At 34.5% G+C, this 25,851-nt stretch overlaps 1 protein-coding gene across 1 annotated transcript in view; it reads right to left on the bottom strand.

The window, feature by feature from the left end:
• The window catches only part of Cps1 (carbamoyl-phosphate synthase 1), a 117,482-nt gene that overhangs the window by 30,474 nt on the left and 61,157 nt on the right, over window positions 1–25,851 (bottom strand). The window contains exons 22-25 of the mRNA XM_047544516.1: window positions 9,755–9,896; window positions 8,371–8,436; window positions 7,851–7,914; window positions 5,621–5,802 (exon numbers count right to left, since the gene is read on the bottom strand). Of these exons, the coding sequence (XP_047400472.1) occupies window positions 5,621–5,802; window positions 7,851–7,914; window positions 8,371–8,436; window positions 9,755–9,896 (454 nt within the window). The remainder of the gene's footprint in view (window positions 1–5,620; window positions 5,803–7,850; window positions 7,915–8,370; window positions 8,437–9,754; window positions 9,897–25,851) is intronic.

Raw genomic sequence — 25,851 nt, 5'->3', positions numbered from 1 at the left:
ACTCCAACAGCCTACACCTCCATCTCCTCTCCTTTGCTGCCACCTTAGAATCTGTCCCCACTACCCAGTAGCTGATTGTAGTTCCTATATCCTTCCTACTTGCTTTGTAACTGGTGCCTGAATCATTACCCTTCATTCAGATGTCTGATTAGCTTAAATTTTCCTTACTTAAAACCAAATCTCCTATTAGCAGTCTAATATTAAAGATCAAAAGATTAAAGATTAAAAAATATTAGCCTACCAAATTTCAAAGTCTCTTAAGATTGATGTTAGAATAATAAAGATGAGCCAGAGTGTGATGGTGGGGATTGAATTTGCAGTTAGAAGACCCTCCTCATCTCAGCTCCCTCTGTTTACTACCCTGCTCACCCTGAGGTTTAGTCTTCTTGTGTGTAAAATTAAGGTCAGAATACCTTCCTGCTTCATAAGACTGCTGTGTAGGTGAAATAGGATAATAAACATTAAAAATCCTATGCACATTTTGTTTATGAATAAAATATAATTGTTAAAATTTAAACTATAATATCTGAAAGTCCATGATTCTTGGCATAATTTGTGTTTGCCCTAATGACCCACTAATAAATAATAGTGGAATTACTGAAGTGATAGATATGTGCCAAATATATTTTATCATTATTTGAAATTGTTCTGAAATGCTCTTATAAGGGATAAAGTTAATTTCTCTCTGATGAGAGCAATTATAGTACTACCTAAACAAATACCCTGCAAGTGAATGCTTTAAGGCATTGTAAACAGTATTGAAAATAATAATCCAATGTTCTGCATATTTATAAGTGTACTTAAACTACTTTTATCATCATTTTAAAATATGTTCAACATACATTTTTGTAAAACCTTTAAAAAGAATTATTCTCTTTACTAATCTTTTTTTCTTATTATCGTCTTTGGTTTATTAGCAGTGTTAAGGTTTTGAGGCTTGAAAACAATTTTTTTTATGTGAAACATTTCAGAATTTTTTTTTAAATAAGAGAAAAGTAGCAAAGATTGTAGCTAATTGGACTATATGGGAGCTTAAAGTTGAATGAAAAGACTTCATTGATAAATACATCAATATTTTTTCAAAGTGGCTTTATTACACTGATTTATATTTTCAAAACATCAACCTTTAAAATAAAAATAGAATAATTGCTCTCTGTATTCTGGAAATCTGTTTTGACCTTCACAATAACCTTCTAAGGTGACTATTGTTAACCCCATTTACATCTAAAGAAACTGAGACTCAATGAGGTGAAAGGACTTGCCCATATCCCTTGCTTGGCAGTAGGGAGTGCTTTGTGAATTCAGTTCTATAGACTGAACAACACTTATGCTCAAGTAAACTACCAAATATTCCCATCTTAGGCAAACTCTACTTTGTTGGCTGTTTTCAGAAATGTTTAGTATTAGAGGATAAGGGAAAAGCTATTGCTAAAACATTGTTTTAGAAAAGTGATAGAAAATCTTCCAGTGCACAACCAAGTCCTCGTGGTTGACCTCCAGATACATAGAACATCATTGGGACCATAAATCATGTCCACAGGAATGTTGCAGAGTAACAGTGTGAAGATGTAGTGCAGGTTTTGCCCATACAGCAAAAGGAGTTCAGTATGAAAACATGCTTATTAGATGAAGTCAACATAGGGCAGTTTCACAGATCTAATCTCAAACGGCCCTAACTCCAAGCAGAGCTTATATGGACATAAGGATAGGAACCTGGTGTTCCACACAGATAAATCATCATCATTTTGATCACTGTGCCTAAATAGTTCTAAATAATTTACCAAAATAAAATATTCCAAAGTTCAGATATCATTCCACAAATTTCTAAAATGTTTAGACTTAATACTTAGGCTCCCAAAGCTCTTACCTATATTTGTTTTGTTGGTTTTTGTTCTATGGGGGTTTGTTTTGTTGTGTGGTGGCGGTGGTGCTTGGGATTAAACCCACAGCATGCTAGGCAAGTGCTCTACCACTGAGCTACCTCCCCCATCTGTGTATTATTTTTGCTCATTTTAGTTACCTGTTCTTTCAAACCTGATACCACCAAGTAAGATAACACGAGAGTATTTCTGAAACAATAGTCAAGCTGAAATCATACCAGAATTTATTTTAAGCACTAAGGAATTAAAAGAAAATGTTTTAAATTTATTTGAGATCATCTTAATTTCTCCTAGCCACTAATCACTTTGGTCAGTCCTAATTAGATGCAATATTTTAGGCAGAATGTAATGTGAGAAATTTATCTTACTAATAGAAATAGCATTTGCCTCATTAAAAATGGCCCTGCTTTTTACAATTTCATGGATGATGTCTAATTTACAAAATTCCATTATTTATACATCTGCTAATGAGGACCACTGTAGTTTATATTTTAAAAAATTTGTATTTTCTCTTCATTTTTACTTTTTCTTTCTCAGGGCTAGGGATTAAAATCAGGGCTTTATGCAAGCTAGGCAAGCACTCTACCACTGAGAGATAGCCTCATTCATTCATATTTTAATAACATGTTACTTTACATTTTAGGTAAAACTTTAACCTTATATCTAATTAAAATTAAACCAAATGCTAGAAATGAACCCCAATTCTGTTTAGAGTTATACATTCCCTAATGAGTTTTGCCTACTACTAATTAATATCTATAATTACTTAATTCAATTAACTCCTGTGTTTCAGAACATCCAATGTCAACAGTTACATATATTGTTAAAATATGGAAAAGAAACAGTTAAACAGGGTACATTTTTATGAGATACAGTCAAGCAAAGTAAGCATTATAAAAGCAAGAAAAAATTATTCAAGCTGGACTCTAACCTCACTATGTTGCCCAGAGTCCAAGATGTTGAACTGGACTCAAACGATCCTCTTAACTAAGAAACTATAGGCATGCACCACTGTGCCTGGCCCAAATCAATCTTTTAATGAATAATTACAAAAGGAACTGAGAAAAGAGGTTTGGATAGAGAAGAATATTATGGTTGTTTGAGTTTATAACTTTTCAACTCATGAGTGTTCAAAGGAATAAAGGGGAAATATGAATTTAGGAACAAATTTATATGGTTCCTTTTTATTTTTGTAGCCTATAAAGATTATTGAATAATTTATCCCTAGCAAACAGATCTAGTAAAAGAGAAGCACGTTGTTGCAACTTTATAAACAATGTAACAATTTCAAGTTATTGACCTCAAAATGCTTTGAGAACACCTTTGTCTTTTGTATGAAATACCCTAAATTAAAGTGTAAACTAGGCAAAACATCTTCTAGCAAAGTATCAGAGATGGTTGGCACCAACTTCTTGCTTTCTTGACTCTTCCCCACATACCAAACAAGCAAACAAACAATAAATCAAAATTTAAATCTCTTCTCAGAAAGTAGAACCTATGAACATAATCACAAGGAATAAATGACTATGCTTAAGGGGTCATTCTGTAAAGCAAAGGATCCTACAGTCAAGTGAGTGGAGTATCAGTGAGTGGAGTTTATCCCTAGAACATCTTACATGAAAAACTAAGAACAGGCAGGAGATTTCAGCACCTTCTTACCCTACACATGATGAAAGCCTTTTCCACGGCAGCCTGCTACACCTCTGTGGTGTGTTTTCTCTGACTCCCCCTTAGTGTTTTCTTTATGGGCTTTTTCTTGATACCATGGAAACAGCCTTGGTCCAGAACTAGATCAAGACCCAGACTAGGAGGCCCATTGTACCCATGAAGCTATGCATCCTCAGGAAAGCCCATTGCCCAAGTGACTTAGATGTGTGCTTCTGAATGAATTTAGACATGCTTCCAATTTTCTACAAATTGACAGCAGAATACCTCACCGCTTGCTGCATCACTAGGAGCAGCCAAGGTAAAACAGGAGCTGTCCCGTTCAGGTGGTAGCACACCCATGATCGGAGACAGCAGAGCAGCACCGTGGAGCCTGCTGTGAGGAAGTACACACCTACCTCATAAGAGGAAGCACACACACGTATGTACATGTGTGTGCGATAAGGTGTGTACGGTGCGATTTATAACATTTCCTATGCGATCGTCTAAAGAATACTTCAATGGAATAATGGTCTTCTATTCCAACATAACATTGTAAATTACCTCATAATATATAGGAATATTATTTTTTAAATGTCAATTAGCTTCAAAGAAGGAGCAGTTTATTTCTTTCTATAGTACTGACTTTGGTTATCATAGAAGAATCTCATTAATAGTTGGGTGTAATTGCATCCAAAAGCAATTTTAGAAGTTTTTTATCTTTTCTTAAATGATTTCACAAGGAAATCATTATGTGTTAAAATGTCTGCTGCTATTGCCTATAATTTTTGTATTTTTGAAACCAGTATTTGGTTTTTCATATATTTATATCACAAATCCCAGTTTTACTGTTAATATCTTAAAGATAGGGGCTTGATTTTATAGCTGTCTATCTTGCTGAACCAGGCATTTATAAGGTACTCAAGAAGTGTTTGTAGAATGTTTTGATGCCCACCTATCTTTCTGAAATGAATATTGAAGAGACACAACAAAAATGTCAGAAAGGAGACTAAATACAGTCTATGTTCTGCATAAAGGAAAGCTAGGCCTAAACACAATTATGAATATATATATATGTACATATTCTATTTGTCTGTTTCTCTTTACAATAATAAAATCATCACATTGTTATAGCACTATAGTTCACACTTTACAATGTGACTTCAACCATAAACTCCATGTTACCTGCATAGTACCTGAAAGTAGCATGCTTTTAAGTCCATAGGATGCATTAACAAAGAGAGAAAGGGAAAGGGAAGGAGGGAGGAAGAGAGAGTGAGAAAGAGAGAACAGAGAATTCAAATAACTTGCACAAGTCAATTAGTTTTCAAGTCAAAACTAAAATTCGAGCCCTTTTTTTCTCTAAGTGACCATATTTTATAGGTAGGGATGACTCTCTGCGGTAAGGAATTAACAATAATGACTCAAATCATGACTACTGCATATCACTTTGGAATTTTCCAGTAACTATTTTTTAAATTATAAGACAACTACTTGTTATACAGACATAGAGTAACCTACAATCATATGAATCCACAGTGAAAATACACTCAATAATATTGACGTGGAAATGGAGAAACAACTGTAAGAAAAGGCAGTAAAGGAAGCAAAATCATTTAGAATGGACTCAATGATCTTAAACTGAAGACTAACCACTTCAGCTGATGAACCAGGCATTAACGGGTCCTTGGTAAACAACCTAACTCTCTCCTCTGGGACTGTTCCTCATCAAACCACATCCCAGGAACTAGAAAGAAGCTGTTTATTGTGTGTCTAGATGACCAACTAAAACATTCTGCAAAATATTTATGAGAAGCCACCTTGCTAGCTAATTATGTGACTGGTACATGTTACCAAGTAGTTTTCAATACGGCCAGAATGCTTTGAAAGAAAAAGAGAATTTTATATGAAAACAATCACCTGGTGCCAAGGCCTCAAGAATATATGGCTGGAATGATTTTCTTTTAGAGTTTCACTACAAAATTAGGCAAAGGAAGACACTGGCAGCAATTTCTCCTAAGGGAAATACAATATAAATCTACATACATGAATACAGATATACATAAAGTGTACACTACATATATTTTTTTTCTTACCTCCTGATGGTAGATGTCTAGGATCCTCTCCAAAGACAACTCTTCAAAGTATAGTTTGTCGCACTCATCAAAGTCAGTGCTCACAGTCTCTGGATTGCAATTCACCACCACTGTCTTCTTGCCAAGTTGACGCAGTGTGCGGATACTGGAGACAGCACACCAATCAAATTCCACACTGCTGCCTGCGGAGACAATGAGACAGGCAAGAGGGGTGAGAGAAGCATGAAGCTGTAGCACAAAGAGAAGTAGAAAAATATAGCACCACTCAGTTCAGGCTAAGGAAGCCAATGCCTTTCAATTCAGTTTTGCAAACAGCAAAATATAAATTTCAGACCTATGAGTTACACTATATTCACAGTAGGAAAAGCAAGGACTAATTAAACAATCATGAAAATGTTGACTTATTTTATAGCCAGAATTCTACAATTGGTGATCTCCATATTTGAGAATCTCGATGTTAATAGGAAATAGTTTTAAAGATAAAAATAACCCTCATGTACTGAAAGAAAACTCAGAATGAACACAATAACCTCGATACACAAAAAGAATTAAGCCCAGTGATCAGAATACTTGTGCTCTTGCTTCAGTCCTTCCACTTAATCCACTGTTTGAAGGCTAAACTATATAGTCCCTGAGTGCCTTGCTGATCTGACATATCTTGATTGATTGGAAAGTCCTGTCCTGTCTAAGCCACCCCATGCAAGGCCACCCCATGCAGAGTGAGTGACCTTCTATGAAGCAATCTGAAATATAATATTGGCTAATAGCCTCAAATATCACCTCTGCTGGGATGCCATAGCACTAAAAGTCCTGGTACTTGTACTAATTCTTTGCATTAGTACATTGTCTTCTAAAAATTCTTGTCAAAATATAGTGTTCCAAAACAATAATACATCAATTCTTACTATAGAGCAAATATGCTCTAGATTATCAGCTCAGCTAGTTTTCCCTGGACACTAAGGTTAATGCAGAATTGTTGAGTAAATTAGGTTAAATTTGAAAACAAGGAAAAAAGGTCCACAGAGGTGAAGAGTTTAGGCCATTCACCTGTAAGATAACTGCTATGGGTTGAATGAGTCAAAATTCAGATTTGTGTGTTGCAAAGTTAATTCCTAATGCAACAGTGTTCAGAAAGTGGAACCTTTTGAGATGTGTTTAGGTGGAGACCTCATGAATAGATTAATGCCATTATAAAAGGCCCCAAGAGAGATTTTGTCCTTTATGCTCCTTCGCTTTCTGCCATTGAGGACACAGCATTTCTCTCCTCCAAAGGACACAAGCAGTCAGGATGTGATCTTGGAAGCAGAGATCCAACCCTCACCAAATGACTGAAGGTGCCGATCCCTTGCTCTTAAACTTTCCACCCTCCAGAATTGTGAGAAATAAATTTCTGTTCTTTGTAAATTACTCAGTCTCAGGTATTTTGTTGTTGCAGCAGAAATAGAATTAAAACAATAATAAAGTGGTAAAATGTAACAATTTTGGCCTATATCAGATCTGACCAAAGACTGGTAAACAAGCATACCCTGAGGCATTTAATTATAAAAACTCAAACTGTACTTAAAGAAGCAAACTACATATGTTTAAGTCATGTATTTTATGTTTCCATATTAGAATGCCTTTCAGGGACTATAGGAAATGCAGTTGTTGGTTAACATCCTGTCCACATAATATACACCTTGTATAATAGATTTGGAGTGGTTATTAAACATCTAATTGACTAGAGAGGAAATGTCACAATCTCTGGTGAAAATGTTTTAATTGGATTTTATAAATCCCTACCTGCCCATGAGACAAACTCTCTGCATTAGATGTATGCATCAAATGTTAGGTCAGAGATTATATAAGCAATGTAATTTCTAGCTCATACATAAGTCTTTGAGCAAAATGTATGTCTTTATGAAAAACTGTTAGGAGAGAAATAGCAAAGTCTAATTTACTCATCAAACTCAATGAGGAGGTCAATTTGGTTAAGGAGAATGAAAATGATTAAGTAACATGGTAAAATGAGAGGAGATAGAATTTCTAGTTTAAATCTGTGTTTGAATTCCACTTCTACCACTAACTAGCTTTATAAGTTTGAGTTATATTTCTCTGATCCTCAGTTTCCTAATTTTCAAAACACTTACCCTAACAGCATTTACTTTATACAGTTCTTAGAATAATGGAATTAATGTTAATGAGCACTATATAAATTGTGAAGTTGTATGTACATATGTCAACACTTTACCAATGTGATATGGACCACAGCCCAGCACCATCATTCCATGTTCATCAAAATTAATGTCATGCTCCTGAAGGTGGAAAAGAATATAGAAATTATTACATTATTCTTCCATTTAATTCAACTGTTTGTCCTATCTTTAAACGCGTCTTTTTCATTCTTTCTTTTGTTCACATGAATCCTCTATTAGTCTCTGGGAACCCAAAGTATGGTGTTCTACAAGCTGCTTATTCATTAAAAAAAATAGTTGTAGCTAAATATTTGTAAATGTAATAGTCATGAGAATCCAGTTTAATTGTATGCTCATGCAACCATTGTCTTTATCATATTTTCACTAGTTTGATTTCATTATCCTAAGGCAGTTCTTAAAAGTGTATAGAAACCTATCATTGCATATACCCCTGTGATGCCCTTTTTATTACCAACATCAGTAGATAATCAAAGATGAAAAACATGATGTATTCCCTCTGGTGGACCAGCTACTAAAACTAGAGATCTCTACATTTAGCAGTTAGACTGTTCCTACCTGACCATTGTAGGTAACATACAGGTAGTTTGTTACTGATGGGTATTCTGCAGCCAGTGTATCAATCTGAAAGAGAAAAGTAATTAATTTAATCAGTTGATTGATTAATATGAATTTTACTTCCTGTCTTGATTATAACTTTTTTCACAACTGTGGTTTTAATAGTGGGTCACTATAATAATAGCCATAAGCATGACAAAATGATCATGTAGTCCACTTGTTACCAGAAAAATTTATCTGGTCAGCTATTTAAAGCAACTGTCTATGAAATCTAAAATCAGAGAAAAATGGCGCATATGTAAGCATGTATTTGTTTGCAAATTAATGTGTAGGATTTACATTACCAGTGGCACGGAGACATGGGTTGACACAAATACCATAAAGCATAAGTGAGGGATGAGAGACAAGGATCTCATTGAACACATTTGGAAAAAGTAAATCAATTTCACTCTCAAGGGCCAGTAGCTCAGCTTAGTGAGCAAGAATTCAAGGCCAACAGGGCAAGCCAGTATAAAGCAGGTGAGAAGGAAGAAAGATAATAATTGCTGAGTGGAAAATATTTAGTATTGAGCTTGAGACCTAAGGGTATACATGTGCCCCCTGAGCACACAGAGAAAAGTCAATGATTTTAAAGGACAAAATCCAGTTGGTGGTACCTTAAGTCAACACATTCCTTCCATTAAATGCCAAAAAGGCACAATTATGAATGTTCATATGTGAACGTGTCATGAATACTAAATGAACACTGCACCCAGCCCTATCTCCATGTATACTGAATGAAGCAGAGTGATGGAGCACCTAAAATATCACACTATACAAAAATTTCAAGTTCAGCCTGGGCAACTTAGCAAGAACTTGCATCAAGATAAAATTTAAAAAGGGCTACGGGTATAGATTGATGGTAGAGGATTTGCCTAGTATATGCAGGCACCTGGGTTCAAACCCCAGTACCACAAAAAATTAATTAATTAATTAATTGATTAATTAAAAATTTTAAAAGTGCCAAAGGAAATAACTATCTTTTCAAAAGGGTCAGCCACCATCCTATTTCAAATTCTACTGTTACCCTAAAATTTTCTCTTATGACATATATGTTTGAACATAGATCAAAAAGCAAAGGAGATGTCATTTCTATTTTTTAAAATTTATTTAGGTCATGAAAATCAGGTGTTCACTCTTCTCTTTACATCTCAGTGTTTACTGCATCTTTTCCCTTTAAAGCATAAAATAAAGTTGAATAAAATTGGTGGCATCATTGACATCGGTTGGACAAGAAGGGTCATTTTTCAAATCCTGCTTTTTTATTGACAATGACTTTTTGAGTTGGTGCCTACATTTCACCACAGATCCTGGGGAGGGGCGGGGGGCAAGGAAACTCCCTTACCTGTTTAACCCAAGGGTGGATGTTCTTCTTTAATCTCAGCTCCCTTGTCTGAGTCTCAGTCAGTCCCAGGCATTTTGAAATTTGCTTGTCCGAGAACCCAATCTCCTTTGCCTTCCTCAGAGTTTCTTCCGTAATGGATTCACTGGGGTTGAATGTGAAAGCAATTCAAATTTAGAAGAAACACACAAAACACAGTAAACTGTTCAATTTCAAAAGCAGCAAAGACTCCTTATTTCCTACCTTCAAACATAGTTAGTTCACCTTATCTTTAAAAAACTATACAAACTACCTAATAAGTCTTTCAGTTTCTGTAGAGTCTTCAGCATTAGCAATGCTGACCTCTCTGTGGTCTCCCACTTTTATACCCTGTGTGCCCTCTTCCCCACTTAGTTCCTTGAAAATAGCTTCTGCATTTACTTTTCATATGAATTTTCTTGTTCATTTTCTTGCCATATACAATGGCTATTTCCTACCTCTCTTGTATCAGTGTTACTTTGGACTTTAACAATTCCAGCTCTTCCTAGTCAATTTGCTGGTTCTATTGCACATAATTCCCTTCTGTCTCAAATCAATGCATTATTTCCCCAAATGCAATTATTTCGGTTTTTTGCTCCTCTTTTAGACCTCCTTCTCTAAATCCAGAACCCTTTCTCAATTTTTATCTTCCTCAACCTGTCATCATAAGATTCTTTTGATGCTTCATTCTTGAAAGAGATGCCTCCTCTGGCCTCTGTCAAGTTGCTTCTAGCCTATTTATTACTCACAGCTATTTGCTGTTTTAAGTTTTTTGTTTTTTTCGTTTTTTGTTTCTTGATTTTCTGGTTTTCCCTAGGCCTTTTCTCCCTGTTACCTACTTCTCTCCCTCTATAAGGTCAACCACTGTCATGGGCTTGAGTACAGAGCTGGGTGATGACTCTGAAATCGTTGGCCTCTTCACCAGTGTCTGAGCTGTGCTGTAGGTCTTCATGGATGTGAACTTCAGGAATCATCTTTACCTGGGTGTCCTAGTATTGCTTCAGACTGGACCTCCTCTCCAAAAACTGCCTCTACCTACTAAATATCCCACATCTTTCTATTTGAGAAAGTAGGTTTATGGTTTTATCATTCTTTTCCTTTCAAGCTAGATGGTCTTCTCATTTTCCTCACGTTCGTTTATGCTGTGCAGAGTTTGTGTTGCTTCTCTTGGTTGCAAAGCCTTGGACATACCTTTTATCCACCCAACTTCTCCCCAGTCCTCAGCTACTCTGCAAAGGTCAACTAAAACCAAGTCTCATCCACAAACCCTCTTAACTTCCTGAGCTTTCCCTGCTCTTTTACTTGGAGCCATGAACATAGTAAGAAGTATATGGTTTGGCATGTCATCATTACCTGGTATATAAAAACGTCTTAACATTTATTGCTCAATCAAATATTTCCTGGTAGATTTAATTTCCAAGAGAGCAAAGAATATACTTGACTTATTTACCAGATTATTCCTAAAGTCTGGCACATTACCAACCCACAGACAGCAATCAATAAAGATTTAATAAGTGAACGAAAGAAATTTAAACTAATTTTTTTCATTTTGCAGAAAAGACATATAAGTGATTGAAATCAGCTTGTGAATAAATTTCAAAACGTGCAAAAAAATAATTTGTAAGAAGTCAAGCTACAGAAGAACAAAATACTGCTATAAAACACCTATAGTCAAATACCTGTGGGTCACCAATTTCAAGCCATAGTCAAGACAATAAAATGTAATTATAATAGTTCAATAGTTAATACAATGAAACTAAGATATAACAGTTTGTTATCAGAAGAACTAACTTGTACTAATCAAAACGTTCTTCTGGAACCCTGTTAACAGAATGTAACTGAATTAAATCTCTTGCATATTTCTCATTCCAATCTTTCATCTTTTTATTTAATTAATTCATATTCTGAGTTTGGAGGAGAATCAAGCTGCTGTATGTAATGGCTATTTCCTGCCTTTCTTGTGTCAGTGTTAGTTTGAATTTTTACAGCTTCAGCTCTTCCTAGTCAATTTGCTGGTTCTATTGCACATAATTCCCTTCTGTCTTAAATAAAAGCATTATTTCTCCAAATGCATTTAATTTTTTTTTAATTTCCGTTTTGAGTTTTCATCTTCTCAAGTTTTTGATAAGCATTTCCTGAGAGAAACACATTTTTTCTGTCAAATTCTTGAATACAACCTGATATTAAGTATTATTAGTTGCTTACAACAATGTGCCAACCCCTGGGATATAAGCTCTAGAACTATGCTATCCAATAAGGTAGCCACCAGCCTCATGGTTATTTAAAATTAAAGGTTAATCATATAAATCTTGTAAAAACTAAAACTTTAGGTTTACATTCACACTTAGCCACACTCCAAATGATTAATAGTCACATGTAGCCAATGGCTGGTGTATTAGCACAGCTTATAGAAGATTTTATCACAGAAATTTCTGCTGGACAATGTTGCACAAAAAGATACACAACAATATTTGAAACAATGGAATGATAGACAGTGAGTTAAAGCAATTTATGGAGGGATAAGCTATGAGGTGTAATGTGAAGTCAAACAAAAGAGATAACAGTGTGAGTGGTCGTACTTGAGAAATACTGTTGCAGTAGAGGGACATGAACAGAACCATAAAGTTCAGCTTTGTATAGATAACAGGGTTGACGGATGCACTCTAGGCAAGGGCAACTGTATTCACAAGAATTTCAGGGCAACAATGGACATGGCAGGTATAAGAAATACCCTGAGGACTATAGTTGAAAAAAGTGAGTAGGGACAGGATGGTGAGAGTAGAATCTCATTCTTTGTCACTCTTTCATTAGTGCTTTAATGTTTAGGGACCATCCGGCCTGTGCTACCTATGTGAATCATGGGAAGATAAAATATTGACTTCTTACATACAAGGAGGTCAGAGTATTTTAGGAGACAGACAAATAGCTATTTGATGTGTCCAAACTGTGAGAGGAGCTGTGAGAGAAATGTAAATAAGATGAGACTCTGGCTGAACTTCTAGTAGGTAAGTTTAGAAAAGTTTTATCCAAGAGGTGACTTCTGAGTTCCCAAGGGACTCTGAAGCACCCAAGTTTATGGTTACCTTTAGTTTTACCAAAAAAAGAAAGCAAGAAAAAATAAAAAAGTGTAGGAAAGACTTTTTGCTGTAGCTATTTGTTTTAGAAATGTATGTTTCTAATTTCCTTGCAAGAAGATGCTCCTAAACCCACCGCTCATTTGTTTATGTGCAAGCATGCATTTAGTCCCAAACTGGAAGTACATGACAAACAGGCTATTTTTCTAGATTAGGATTTTGGATAAGTTTCTTTTGAAAAAAATCTCTAATTTTGAGTTTTCCAAATCTCAAATCATATTAATGTTTACAAGCACTGGAAAAGGCTACTTATTTTCTCTGTGTTCTATAATTTTAAAAACAAAAGGAATGAACTTTGGTTGAGATGGAAAAATAGTGCACATATAATAGAAAATTATTACCCACAGATTTTTTTTTCTACTGCTTGCTAAAAAATGTTCCCATTGTTGTTGGATAGCAACGAAGAAGAGCGAAGAAACAGTAGATCTTTAATATGACATTGCAAAAACAATCTGTGGCAAAACCTGTATCATATGACTGAAGAGACAACCATTTAACTTAAATGACTAAAATCTTAACCCTCAAAAACAGCGATCCATAGTGGGGGGCTATGAAAAATGGTGGAATGAGTCAGATATCATTACCCTATGTACATGTATGATTACATGAATGGGATGAATCTACATCAAGCACAACCATAGAAATGAAAAGATATACCCCATTTGTGTACAATGAATCAAAATGTAGTCTGTAAAAATTTAAAAAATTTTTTAAATAAATAAATAAATAAAAACAGTGGTCCAAACACTAAGACACCTGACTTTGGAAGACCCATCACACCTCTGATGTAACTATGCCTCGAATACAAGTTCTAATCCAAGGACAAGCAGAAGTTGTGTATTTTTCTTTAGCTGTGGGAGGCTCATGTTTTTCTATTTGTTATTGTGAGAATTTACTTTTTTGGTTTTGTTTTGTTTTGTTTTGGTCTTTAATGATTTATTTTAATTCCTTCTTATATGAACTATCAATCAGTTCTTTAAAGGTAGTTACGTGGCTTTAAATGGACATTATAATGATATTATATAAACATAAAGGGAAAGCAATTTAGATTCTTCATATTTGTATTAAAGATATAATACATTTGCATCTATTTTGTCTACATTCAGGAATGTCTTGATTCAATTACTGAAACACACATAATTCCTCATTCATTTTAACCACAAGAGGTCAATAGACTATATATGTAGAAACTCTAGCAAACAGTCTTACTCCTCTACCCACAAAATAAAATTGGACTCCTACAAGCAAATAAATGAAAGAAAGAAAGAAAGAAAGAAAGAAAGAAAGAAAGAAAGAAAGAAAGAAAAAGAAGGAAGGAGGGGAAAAAGGAAGGAAGGAAGGAGGGAGGGAGGGAAGGATCAGTCTATGGATTGTATTGACCTTCTGCATAAAAAAAGTGAATTAATTTTGTGCTAAGCTCTGGTGGCAAAAAGAAAATAGCCATGTCACTAAGACTAACTCAGTTGTTATTACTCCCACAAGAATCCCCCAACCCAGAGAGTGTTCATTATTTAAAGAGGTTGTCTGAGAAAAGCAATAGTAACACAAAATAATGATCATGATACTTTAGAACAAGGGTGAAACTATTTCTGCCTGACCCTCTCAAGAACACCAAGTAAGAACCTGAAACAGGTACATCTATTAGACCTGCACAGTGCATATTTTAAGCTCACTAACTGTTAGAACACTTTCCTGATGAACCAAAAACTGCTTTCACTTTGCCCACTTTTCAAATAGCTATATCAATAACATGATATAATATTTTTCAGGGTCTTGAAAATCAGAATGATATATTAGCACCTTCACATTCATCTACCTTAACTTGGACACACACGTTGGAGAGAAATATTCTTACAGAGTTCAAAGTGGTGTTTTTTTTTTTTAGTATTCCATTCATGGTCTCTCTGATTATTAATTTCTACTCTTTAGATGTATTCATGAGATAGCATAAAGCACTCTGGAACCTTCCTTACTCAGAAACTGACATAGCAATCCTGACCTAGCAATTGCAAAGACAAGTTAGCTCCTTTCCCAAATTGAGTGCTATGTAATTCTGCAAGGTACTCCTAACTCTAAGACAGAAGCAGACTCTCTCTGTATTTCCCTCACTTGTTCTCTCCTCTGTGTAACACAGGCTGGTTGGCATGTCATTATGCACAGAAGAAAATTGACTTTATTCCCAACTTATTCTGATACACAATTTTATTTTGTGTCCCATTATAATAAAATAAAAGATGAGACAGTTTGAAGACACGATTCATTAGCTTTGGGCCAGTGATTTAGATAAGGTTAAACCTCCTTAGAGTCAAATTCAAGATGAATGATGTTAGGTGAACATAAAGCTCACTTAGCAATGTGGAGATTCAATACATGCTCTTCCTCCATATCTGCCCATATAGGGCGATTCTCCATTTTGTCTGCTAAAAAGAACTTCTATTATAGTAAGTTTTGGTTTTTGTTTTTTTCCAATCAAGCTAGGTAGAATCTTATTTTAGGGAACAAGGCTATAACACTTTTATTTTTCCAAAGGAAAGTGAAAGCCTCAATTTGGAACAAAACAGAATAATTACTAAAAGAAATATAAATGCCAGATTTGTAATTCAAAACTGCTTTTTGAAGCCTCAATAGGGAATGTACCATTTATATTATATTGTAAAATCAAGGGAGCATTATACCAAACTAGTGATCAGATAAATGGAGCATATTGCACTAAAGCACACAGTTTTTAAATATGTATAATAAATTATACTTCTGTTATGTGATAAGTATTTGTGTGTACTATTACTAAATTTACTTTTACTTTTAAACATATGCACATTAAATCCATACTTAAGAAGGGTAGCCTCTAAAATATGCTGTATATACTTTTCTTTCCCTACCAGCTTTCCTTGCTTTCAGAGTTCAAGGGCAAATTCTTCAAAGGTTAGACTTTCATCACTGTATAATAAAACCTAAACAATGAAACAGAGATACACTAAATGGTTATAATGTTCATCTTTTCACAATCTTTAGTTCTTCTCTCCTTAGCAGCACAAAATGACAGTGTGAAATTTTTAGAGGGGGAAAAATATGTCTTAAAATCAGGCAATCAGACTTTTACACACTATGCCCATAATCTTTTAAGTTTAGACAGCATGGCTCAGCTACTAGGGCAGGAAGTCTCTCGTGTGTTCTCTGGTTTATAAACAATACAAGCCTTTCTCCTCTGTCTTTCCCTGACTTCCAATGTAAATTTTGTTGTTGTTGTTTAAAATTCTATCCTGTCATCTCTGAAACTTTCTCCACTCACACTTAGTCTTCAATAATAAATGATAAAAGGAAATGGAATAAATTCCTCTTAATGAGGAAATTTTCACCTGGCACAGAGGAGCTGGGGAAATCTATTAGCCAACTGAGGAACGCCCGCAGCATTGCAATTACCAGGGGAGCCAGTGCACTTCACACAGTCCTCTCTTCCACTTGACTGGCTTTTATCTGATCCACCAACTCACAAGCAATACTAAACAAATTTCCCTCCAGATTGCACAAGCTCTAATGTGAAAATGAGCACTCCACTTGGCCTACAATTATGGGGTGGGCTTGCAATTTGATTATTATCCTCTTTTTCAAAAAATCCCCCAAAATACAGAACCTGAAAATTCATTAGGTCTGATGCTCAGTCATGACACCTGCTTTAATAAAAAAAAAAAAAAGAGAGAGAGAGAGAGAGACCTGAGTGAGATGTATGTTCTCTGCCTCACACGACCCTCAACTACCCCTCCCTTAAATATTGCATGGCTTCACTGATTATCTGTGGCATTTCACAGGTTTAAGACCATGCCACAATCACAGTCATGCCATCAGTTGAGCAGTTATTGTCTTCTCATCCTTTCTTGCAAGGAGATAAAGTATAACCCACTTCCTAATAGAAATGCAAAAGACATTTGTCAAAAAAATGAGTAATGTTTAGAAAAGCAAATGATAAAAACCTGCACAACTGGGTAAATACTACTTATTTCTTTTAATTTTCAAGAGCATTGTGGCTTGGTTCTGGGTAGCAATGAGGTCTTTGAAGGAATTAAATACCTTGATTTTTTTATTCCACATTTTTATTGGTGTATTATAATTATGCATAATAGTGGGATTCCTTGTTACGTACTTGTACATGTGCATGATGTAACAATGTAATTTGGTTCAAAACCATTCCCCAGAGCTGGGGCTATAGCTCAGTGGTAGAGCACTTGCCTAGCATGTGTGAGGCACTGGGTCCAATCCTCAGCATCACATAAAAATAAAGGAATTGCATCCATCTAGAACTAAAAATATTTTAAAAAATAAAAAACTGTTATCCAGTATTTCCCCTTTTCCTCTCCTCCTCCCTCCCCTGGTTTGTTTCCTTTGCTGCACTGGAAAGGTCTTATCTTTTAATCTCATATACAGATAAATAATACCTACACCAATGTCCATGTGAAAGCATGGTAACATGAAAATTATGTACAAGAATCTGAGTTCATTTAGCATCATCAAACAATTCTATAATAGTATAAGAATCAGTTTTCAAGAAATGGCATGCCTAAAACTGTATTTAATCTTAAAAGGTATTAATGACAGTAACAAGACCAAAATGAAAAACAAAACTTGTGAAAAATTAATACCATAGATATTTTTAAATAATCAATTTTCAGTTTCCTGAATTCTATATTCATATTTTTTTTCCTGTGTGCTAGGGATTGAACCCAGGGCCTTGCACATGCTAGGCAATTGCTCTAACATTGAGCTACATCCCCAATTCCATATTCATTGTTTATAAATCTTAAATAACCCTAGTAGTCCAAAAATATTGTGATATTATTTTTAATCTGCCAAGGCCATTAATATGCTATTAAATATAATATTATAATTATGTTCTATGAACACAAAATACTAATAATGAGGTGACTAACCTAGTGCAAGGAGATTGCAATTTTGGAGCCTTAATAAATCACACTTTATTTATCCATGACTCTTAATTGAAAAATACAAGGACTCTATCTTTTCTCTGTCCATTAATTAATAAAGATGGAAACTGCCTGACCAAAAGTTCAGTCTATTAGTGTATAATAGTGTTCTGTTGCATTCCAAAGGGAAAAAAAAAGTATTCTTCTAACCAAATGGGTTTCACCTGATTAGACTAAACTAAAAGGCAAAGTCTAGATATGAAATGTTGTTTGTTACTCTTGATTAACATGTTTATTCACAATTCTAAATCCATCCAATGCATACTTTCCCCAAAATAAAAAGAATGTATTCAGTAAATAAAACCCTGGGATTTCCATGAATATAGATCCAGAATTTAAATCTCACAATAAAAAGGCACACTTTATAAAGCCTCAGCAGAAAACTGAGACTGAGCATTTTTATGTGTTACATAAATTCATTTGAAAGTCCTATATTTTAAAGCTTCTCTCTCATCTTTGTTTAAATCAAGTCATGGCTCCACAGAGTACTTTTTCGAACATCACATCGGTTGTTCCAAGCCATGGATGTATAACTTCTGATATGTAACTTTCTTTGACTTCTAGAAACTGGACAAACTCCCAAGCTCCAATTCAACTGAGACAAGAACTTGTGAATCAGGTGAAAGGATAAACACATAAAGTGCTTAGCACAAAAGCCAAGCAGGGGGCTGGAGATATAGCTCAGTTGGTAGCGTGCTTGACTCGCAAGCACAAGGCCCTGGGTTCAATCCCCAGCACCCCAAAAAAAAAAAAAAAAAAAAAAAAGCCAAGCAGGTAATGCGAGTTTCAGGACTGCAAATGCCAGAGGAAAAAGGACCTAGAGGGAGGAAAAGAGGCAGAGGAGGAAAAGAGCAAGAGCTCAGCAGAACAAAATGGGCAAGGCACGTAAGTTCAGCCCAGCACCTCTGCTCTATCGCCTCTCTCTCCTAAGTAGCACTCCTGTACCCACACCTCAGGGCAGTAAGGGTCCCATACTTGTCATTCCTTGCAGATCAGAACTGGCTCTTTTGGAGAGGCTATGCTCTCAAGCATTTTCTCCACCATCAGGAGGCATGGCTGCCTTCTCTGCTCCTGGGGATGGAATCCCACACTCCATCTCCAAGGTCACACATGGGGACTCGATGCTGTCCTACAGGCATCTCAGGTATTAATTAACAGGTGAAAAAGCCCTGGGAATCAGTGCTGCTTATCTAGCTTCTGAGTGATAGCTCTGCAGCCTATTTTGCCTGAATTTAATTTCCATTCTATGCTCAGTTGTTTTACTCCCAGCAGCATGAACATGAGGGCAGGGCAGATGTACTTTATTTAAAAGAAAAATATGTATCCATACATGAATGTATAGAGAGGATTTATTATAAGTCAAGCAAAATTTTAGGAGGATATTCTATCTGAGGTCTCCATACCCTTGAAAATTCTGTTTACATCTTCTAAAGGTGACCTGCGGGGGCTTCCTCCCTGCCAGGCCTCCTGTGTTTCCCCACAAGAGTTCTGGAAAGGGCACATTCCTCACAATGCTGCTTCTCTAAGTGGGGTCAACAATTCAGGCAGGAAAACACGCAGCTCACAACTTGACAGCTAAGGAGCAACTGATCTCCAGCTGTCTGATTTAAAAGTCATATCTCTACAAAGAAGCTTTTGAAAAGGGTTAGTGACTAGAAGGGAAAGACAGAAGCCCTGAGTAAGATTCCCTGCCTTCCTCTGCCTGGTGTGACATAAGTATGACATATGCCTCACTGTGACTCAGTTTCACTATCCATAAAGACAGAGTGGCATTTTTCACCTGAATTATAATAGAAATGCTCTTTAAGGTCATCAGAAAAACACAGACATTTTTACTATAAATACTTTGGTTTTCCCCTTAAGCTTTTTTTGGTTCATCAATACATATTCATATTCATATTGAAAATATTTATGAACCTCTCTCACAAAAACTTTTCAGAAAATGCATAAACTTGAAAACGTGGATAATTTTTTTAGAAAAAGCATATGATATGCTGGCTTGTTCTCAATAGGTAATGGAGATATTATAATGCACCTTTGAGTACTATAATGCTTATGTTTATATAATCTCTATTTGACAATACAATTAGCTGGATCCCCTTTTATTAGAAAAAAAGTTTATTCAGAATATTACTAGCTAATTAATAGATGTATAACCACTTAAAGAATTAAAACCTAGAGATGGTAATTTACTATATCTTCCAACACAGAGTTAATTTATACCTTGGACTATATATTTTCCAATCAACAGTTTTGTTTGTCCCTTTGAGAAACTAGGAATCATAATGTGTTTTCTTTCATTGCAATTTCTCCTTCTTTGCTATGACTGGGGAACTGTGGTTTTTACTTCTGTAATCTTTCTTTCTTTCTTTAATTGATACACTGTCATACAAATATTGTTGAGCACTTACTTTTTGATAATTGCCAAGAAAATATATGGTAAGTAAAGGAATGGAAAACATTTATATCTGTTTCAAAATTAAGACTGTACCTTAGAATCATGAACTCCATTCTGGACTCATAAAAATCAACAAAAGTTCTGATGAAGAAAGACGTAAAAACTAGACCTAAGTAAAAGTATAGTAAGACATTATGCCATTTGGAATTTTCCTTAATGGAATTTACAACTTAATTAAGGGATGATAGTAGCAAATATGTAATAATTATAGAACAATGAAAAAAAATTTTGTGGCTTTGACTATTAGAAACAGTAGCAAATAGGGAGATAGTATGTAGTTTCACACCTATTCTTGAGTGCCTTAACTGTTTTATAGTTAGTCTTATTTTATGACACATAGCACAAAGAAAAAAATAAGAACAAACATAATTTATCACTTTTTAAGTAGGATTCATACAGTTACCTGCTTCCTCTTTCTCTATACATATTTGGTCTTTCGAATCTCCTATCCACTCATACTTCCTTATAATCAAATTTGAATTTGATGGACTTATTCAATTCTCTTCCTCTCTTCTCTAAGCCATGCATTACTATTCAAAGTGTCTTCCTATTTTATTTATTTCATAGAAAATTCTCTGTTTGCTTTGCTCTCATGACAAGATAATCTATTGAAGGAAAGAATGCTTCTCTTGGACTCAGAAAGTCCTAAAATCAAATCCTGGCTACAACATGTACTACCTGTGAAACACTGGAGAGTTTACTTAACGATCGTAAGCCATCATTTCTGCCATGAAACACATAACCTCGTAGAAACTTTTATGTTGAGAATAATATTTGATATATATGCCAAAGTCAGAGCTTTTCTTTTTAACCTCTGTTCAACTTTCATTTCTTTGGGTTTCTGTTTCTCAAATGTCCATTAATGCATCTTGTCTATATGTAGGTATTAGTATAATAATTTAAACCCATCAAAGGCACATTAATGACCAACAATTATTTGTGAACAAAGGTTATGTACCCAATATGATACTTTGCACATAATAAGTACCCAATAAATATTAATGGTTGATTAGATAAATACCATTTGGTCTTGTAACTCCTAATACAAAGAAATGCCATCAAGTAAATGCATAACTCATAATGCTGAGATTAGAAATAGAGACATGGAGATAATCTGATAATCACTGTCTATTAGTAGATACATACATACACATTCTGAGCATACATTATTTTAAATCAACTTAAGATTTTTGAAACTGTTGAACATAAGAATATATAGAAAATTAAAAATATACATTTCGTGAATAATCTAAATATCACTCTGAAAATCTCTCAAGTAAAATATTAATCTAGTCTGTACCAGAATCATACCCTTTCATACTTTCAACAATTCACAATTACTTGTCAAAACTATTAAAAAATTATCTTAAAAAATGAATGGAGTATCTCAGAATATTAAATATTTGATGTAAAATTTTACAATGTATCTAATTTAATAAATCATTAGTTGAAAAAATTAATGAAATCTTATCAAATCTATTATATCACCCAAATATTCTATCACATAGAACATAAAAACAAATTAAAAATAAAGTGTGTTTTGACATTAATTTACAGAGGCATAGAATTTCCCATAGTAAGACTCTTCTTTAACAGAAGAAAAAATAAACATGTTTGTGCAAAACCAAATTTTTAGTATTCTTCAAGAGCTTTATTATATAAATGGATTGTAGTATAAACACAAACAGAGGTGATAATATATAGTAACTGGTAGAACTGTTTTCCTCTAATGTTAAGTACTTTACATGCAGTCCATTATATATTCAGTTATTTGTTTGTCTGCCCAGCAAAATAAGAAGGGAGTTGTTTGGAGTTGTTTTGTCTTGTTTTGTTTTAGCTTTTTACTAAAGTGAAACTGAGACTTAAAAACATAGTGTGAGTTGGTAGTGAAACAAACCAACATAAGACCATTTTCTGCAAATCAAACCAGAGGACTCCACTAAAGTCTCCATTCCCATTTCTATATCCAAAAAGACAAATGGTATCATAACCATGACATACTAAACAGTCATAAAAGTTATCATATGTGACAGTTGTAATTATGTGTATATATATATACACACGTTTTCCTAAATTACTTTCATATTTAATAATTTAAAGCTGAAGTTGCTAATTTTTCTACCAGAAATTACAAATAACCACCAGAAAGTAAAGGGCTGCCTATTCTCTTTCTTATATCTGCGTTCTAACAACTCTTAGGTGACAATTTTCCCCTGGAAACTTCAATCAAATATAAGCACAAAACTTTCTTGTCTGATTTTGCCATGCTTCGTGAGCAAGTTAAATAAAAAGTCAATAGAAACTACCTTGTGTAGGAGAGGACATTCAAAGGGAGTGTTCTAGCTAAGGTGACACCTGCATTATTACATCTGCTAGAAGTTTGTGGCTGCAGGGAAATGGCCAACTTTACTGAGCTCAATTTAGCACTTGAATGCCCAAGTGGAACTCGCCAGGCTTGCCCTAGATTGTTTTCCTAAGCAATAGGCATGCCTATGATTTTCAGCACTCACCAATGGGCATAGTTTATCACACTGAACATAGTGATGTTCAGATGGAAATCAGACCCTTCAAAACCACATTTTACTCTTCTTTACTACATTAACTATAGCAGTAACTGGCAGTGAAGGGGGAAGAGAATCTTAATACTTTCAGAATTAGTTTAACAAAAATAAAACCCATGAAGTCTATAGAATATTGGATAAAAGAAATTTCTGCATAATTCGTACATAAACCCATTAATTATGTCAACAATTAATAGAGAAAGCCCAAACTTAGCTTCCAAACTTAGATGCTATAAACTGCATTTCATTGGTTCTGTGCCCTAGTTTTGAACATCTAAAATGGGTGAAAACAGATTCTTTTTAAACAGTCATCTACAAAAATACCAACATAAATAGCAGCATTGTGCATAAAAAACAGAAAGCAAAATGGACTGTTCCAGGAAAATTGCCCAAATTGAATGGAATGCAAAAGAACAATCATCACAAATGGCAGAAAATCTTCCATTTGGTAATTTAACATGCAGAGGCTGTCTTTAAGCTAATCTCTGGAAGGATCCAAAACTTAATGCAGCTTAGTTTTAGCCAGTAAAAGAGAAAAATTCTACAAGCTAGGCAGGTATAATAACATCCTTGAGCTGAATGTATCAGTCATAAATAGCTAAACAACCCAAAAACCAAAATAAAATAATTAATTTTAGAATAACAGGCAAAGGATTTAGCAGATGCTCAAAGCTAGTAATTAGTACTCACAATTTTTTTTTCTTGCATATGTGTGTGTGTGTTTAGTATAATGGTTATCTTTCAATCTAAAGTTTCTACTCCAAATTGATACTATAAATAAAAATGTTTGGGGTGTAAAGCTCCAAAACCCTATTGTAGATCATTTCCTTCCTTGCTTATAGCACTAGAAATCCAACTGAGGATCCTTGCACCTGTGCTTGACTATCAATAATGAATATAGTTGAAATATTTATTCTGCATGTTGGGTTTACAGTGACAGGACTATCACCCTTTTATTGACTGCTGTTACTGTACTGAAAGTGCCTGTTTTGTGTCATCTTGTTTCCTCCAGATGTTATGTAATTTGCCTTTCCTTACCACTAAACATATATTTTATGTCTGTGCATATATATGTGGGCGCAGTTATATATTTAACATATCAAATATTAGAGCTAAAGTATTAAATATTCTAGGTTTTGGAGTCCTACTTGGGTTTGATCTCAATTATGTCATTTATTAGTATGTGATACAGAGGGAGATGCTGAATTTATCAGTGCCTCGGCTTACTATCTATCACATTAGGAAATTGCAAACTTAATGCTATCGAAATATTAAACAAAACAATGGACTTAGCACAGTACCTGATATGTAGTCCAAAAATTCAGTGATTATTATCTTACATTGGGAAGACATTCAGAATTACTGAATTGAATCAAAACTCAAGTTTCTGTATTAATAGAGTTCTAAATCCATCCTTTTGTTACTAAAGAGAATAAGCTATATCAGGAGAACCCAGTTAATGAAGACATTTGGAACATTTCTTTGATTAGTGGTACCTACACTTCCTTTCTCCAAGCTGGGTTTTTTTGCAAGACTAAAGTTAAATCTATGTGGTAGTGAATAAAAGGACTACAGGAAAGGTTTTTATAATTTTTAACAGCTCAAAATTAGCATAGTTTCCTTTAAGTGAGTATTTATGGAAATGTTATACAGGAGGAGCATAAAGTATGGAAGTCAGGGTTGGAAGGATGAGCAAGTACAGGAAAGACAGACTAAAGTTTGAACAGTTAAGCAGTGAAGATCAATGGACAGAGCTCATGCACATGTTGCAGTTTCACTAAAAATTCTGATAGACTTAACCTTCCTCAAACTCCTTGCAGAATGATCTGTTAATGTGAAGTTAATACATCTTTGGTAAATATTGATCATCTAAATTCCAATGTATATGCAAGAAAAACTGGAATCCTGCATGATACAATTCACACCAAGTTGAGTAAAGAGAAACTTCCGAACACTAAATAAGTTGACTATAAATGTTACCATCCTGGGTTGACTAATGCCACTATGCTAGCTTATAAATTTAGGGAACTGCCTCGAATGGTCAACTTCCCTAGCATGCCCTTGGGCCAGCAATAAACAATTTAAGAGGAAAAGGAAAAAGTCAGTGAACTCAAGTGGGAAAGAAAATATTTTTCCTGATGCTGTCTGAGTAATGGTTATCACCTAAATCTTAAAAATGGATATTGCTCTGAAGGTCTTGTGAGGGCTGCCATTGCTAAGCTCATGAACTGGTGACTATGAACTGGGTTCTGATCTGGGTTCAAAGGCAGGATACTGAGTTGATTATTCTAAGGCCTATCTACCCCAGAAAATGTTGGGATTTCGTGATATATTTATTTCCATCCTTCCAGGAAGGGAATTTTTACTATAATTTCCACTTTTTCACAAGCATAGAAATCAATCATTTCCATAATGCCTAGCTTTAATAATCATTGTTTAATGTCCCCATATCTATCTATGGACATTCACATATATTCTAAATATGAGAATATATTCATTTGGCCGTCAAATTCTAGACTTCATTTCAGATAATTATATGTAAATACAAGTCACAGATTGACCATCAATGTGAGTGATATTCTCATTCTCTCCTGGAGAATGTTTATTGGATTTTAGAAGAACTTGAACATAACTAACAATTGTAGAGTGAGAATTTTGGTTCATTAGCATAAGAGAGTGCTATTGATCTTGGTATCATACAGCTCTTTGTATGATAATAGTCTTTGTATCACTAGCTATCATCGTTTCCTTATAAAAATAGGTCTGGCATTAAAATTAGTGGCAATACTTCATAAATAAAGTTAAGAAATGATACATTGTAAAATAAACAAGTAAATGTAAATTGTGATTGGTAAAATGAGTCTTCAAATGCACAAATTTTTTAAAAATATTTTTTAATTGTATATGGACACAATATCTTTATTTATTTATTTTTATGGTCCTGAGGATCGAA

The sequence above is a fragment of the Sciurus carolinensis genome, chromosome 3 (assembly GCF_902686445.1).
Source record: "Sciurus carolinensis chromosome 3, mSciCar1.2, whole genome shotgun sequence".
In the NCBI taxonomy this organism is placed as follows: Eukaryota; Metazoa; Chordata; class Mammalia; order Rodentia; family Sciuridae; genus Sciurus; species Sciurus carolinensis.
Note: the sequence above shows the minus strand (reverse complement) of the source record. Positions and strands in the feature narration are given on the sequence as shown.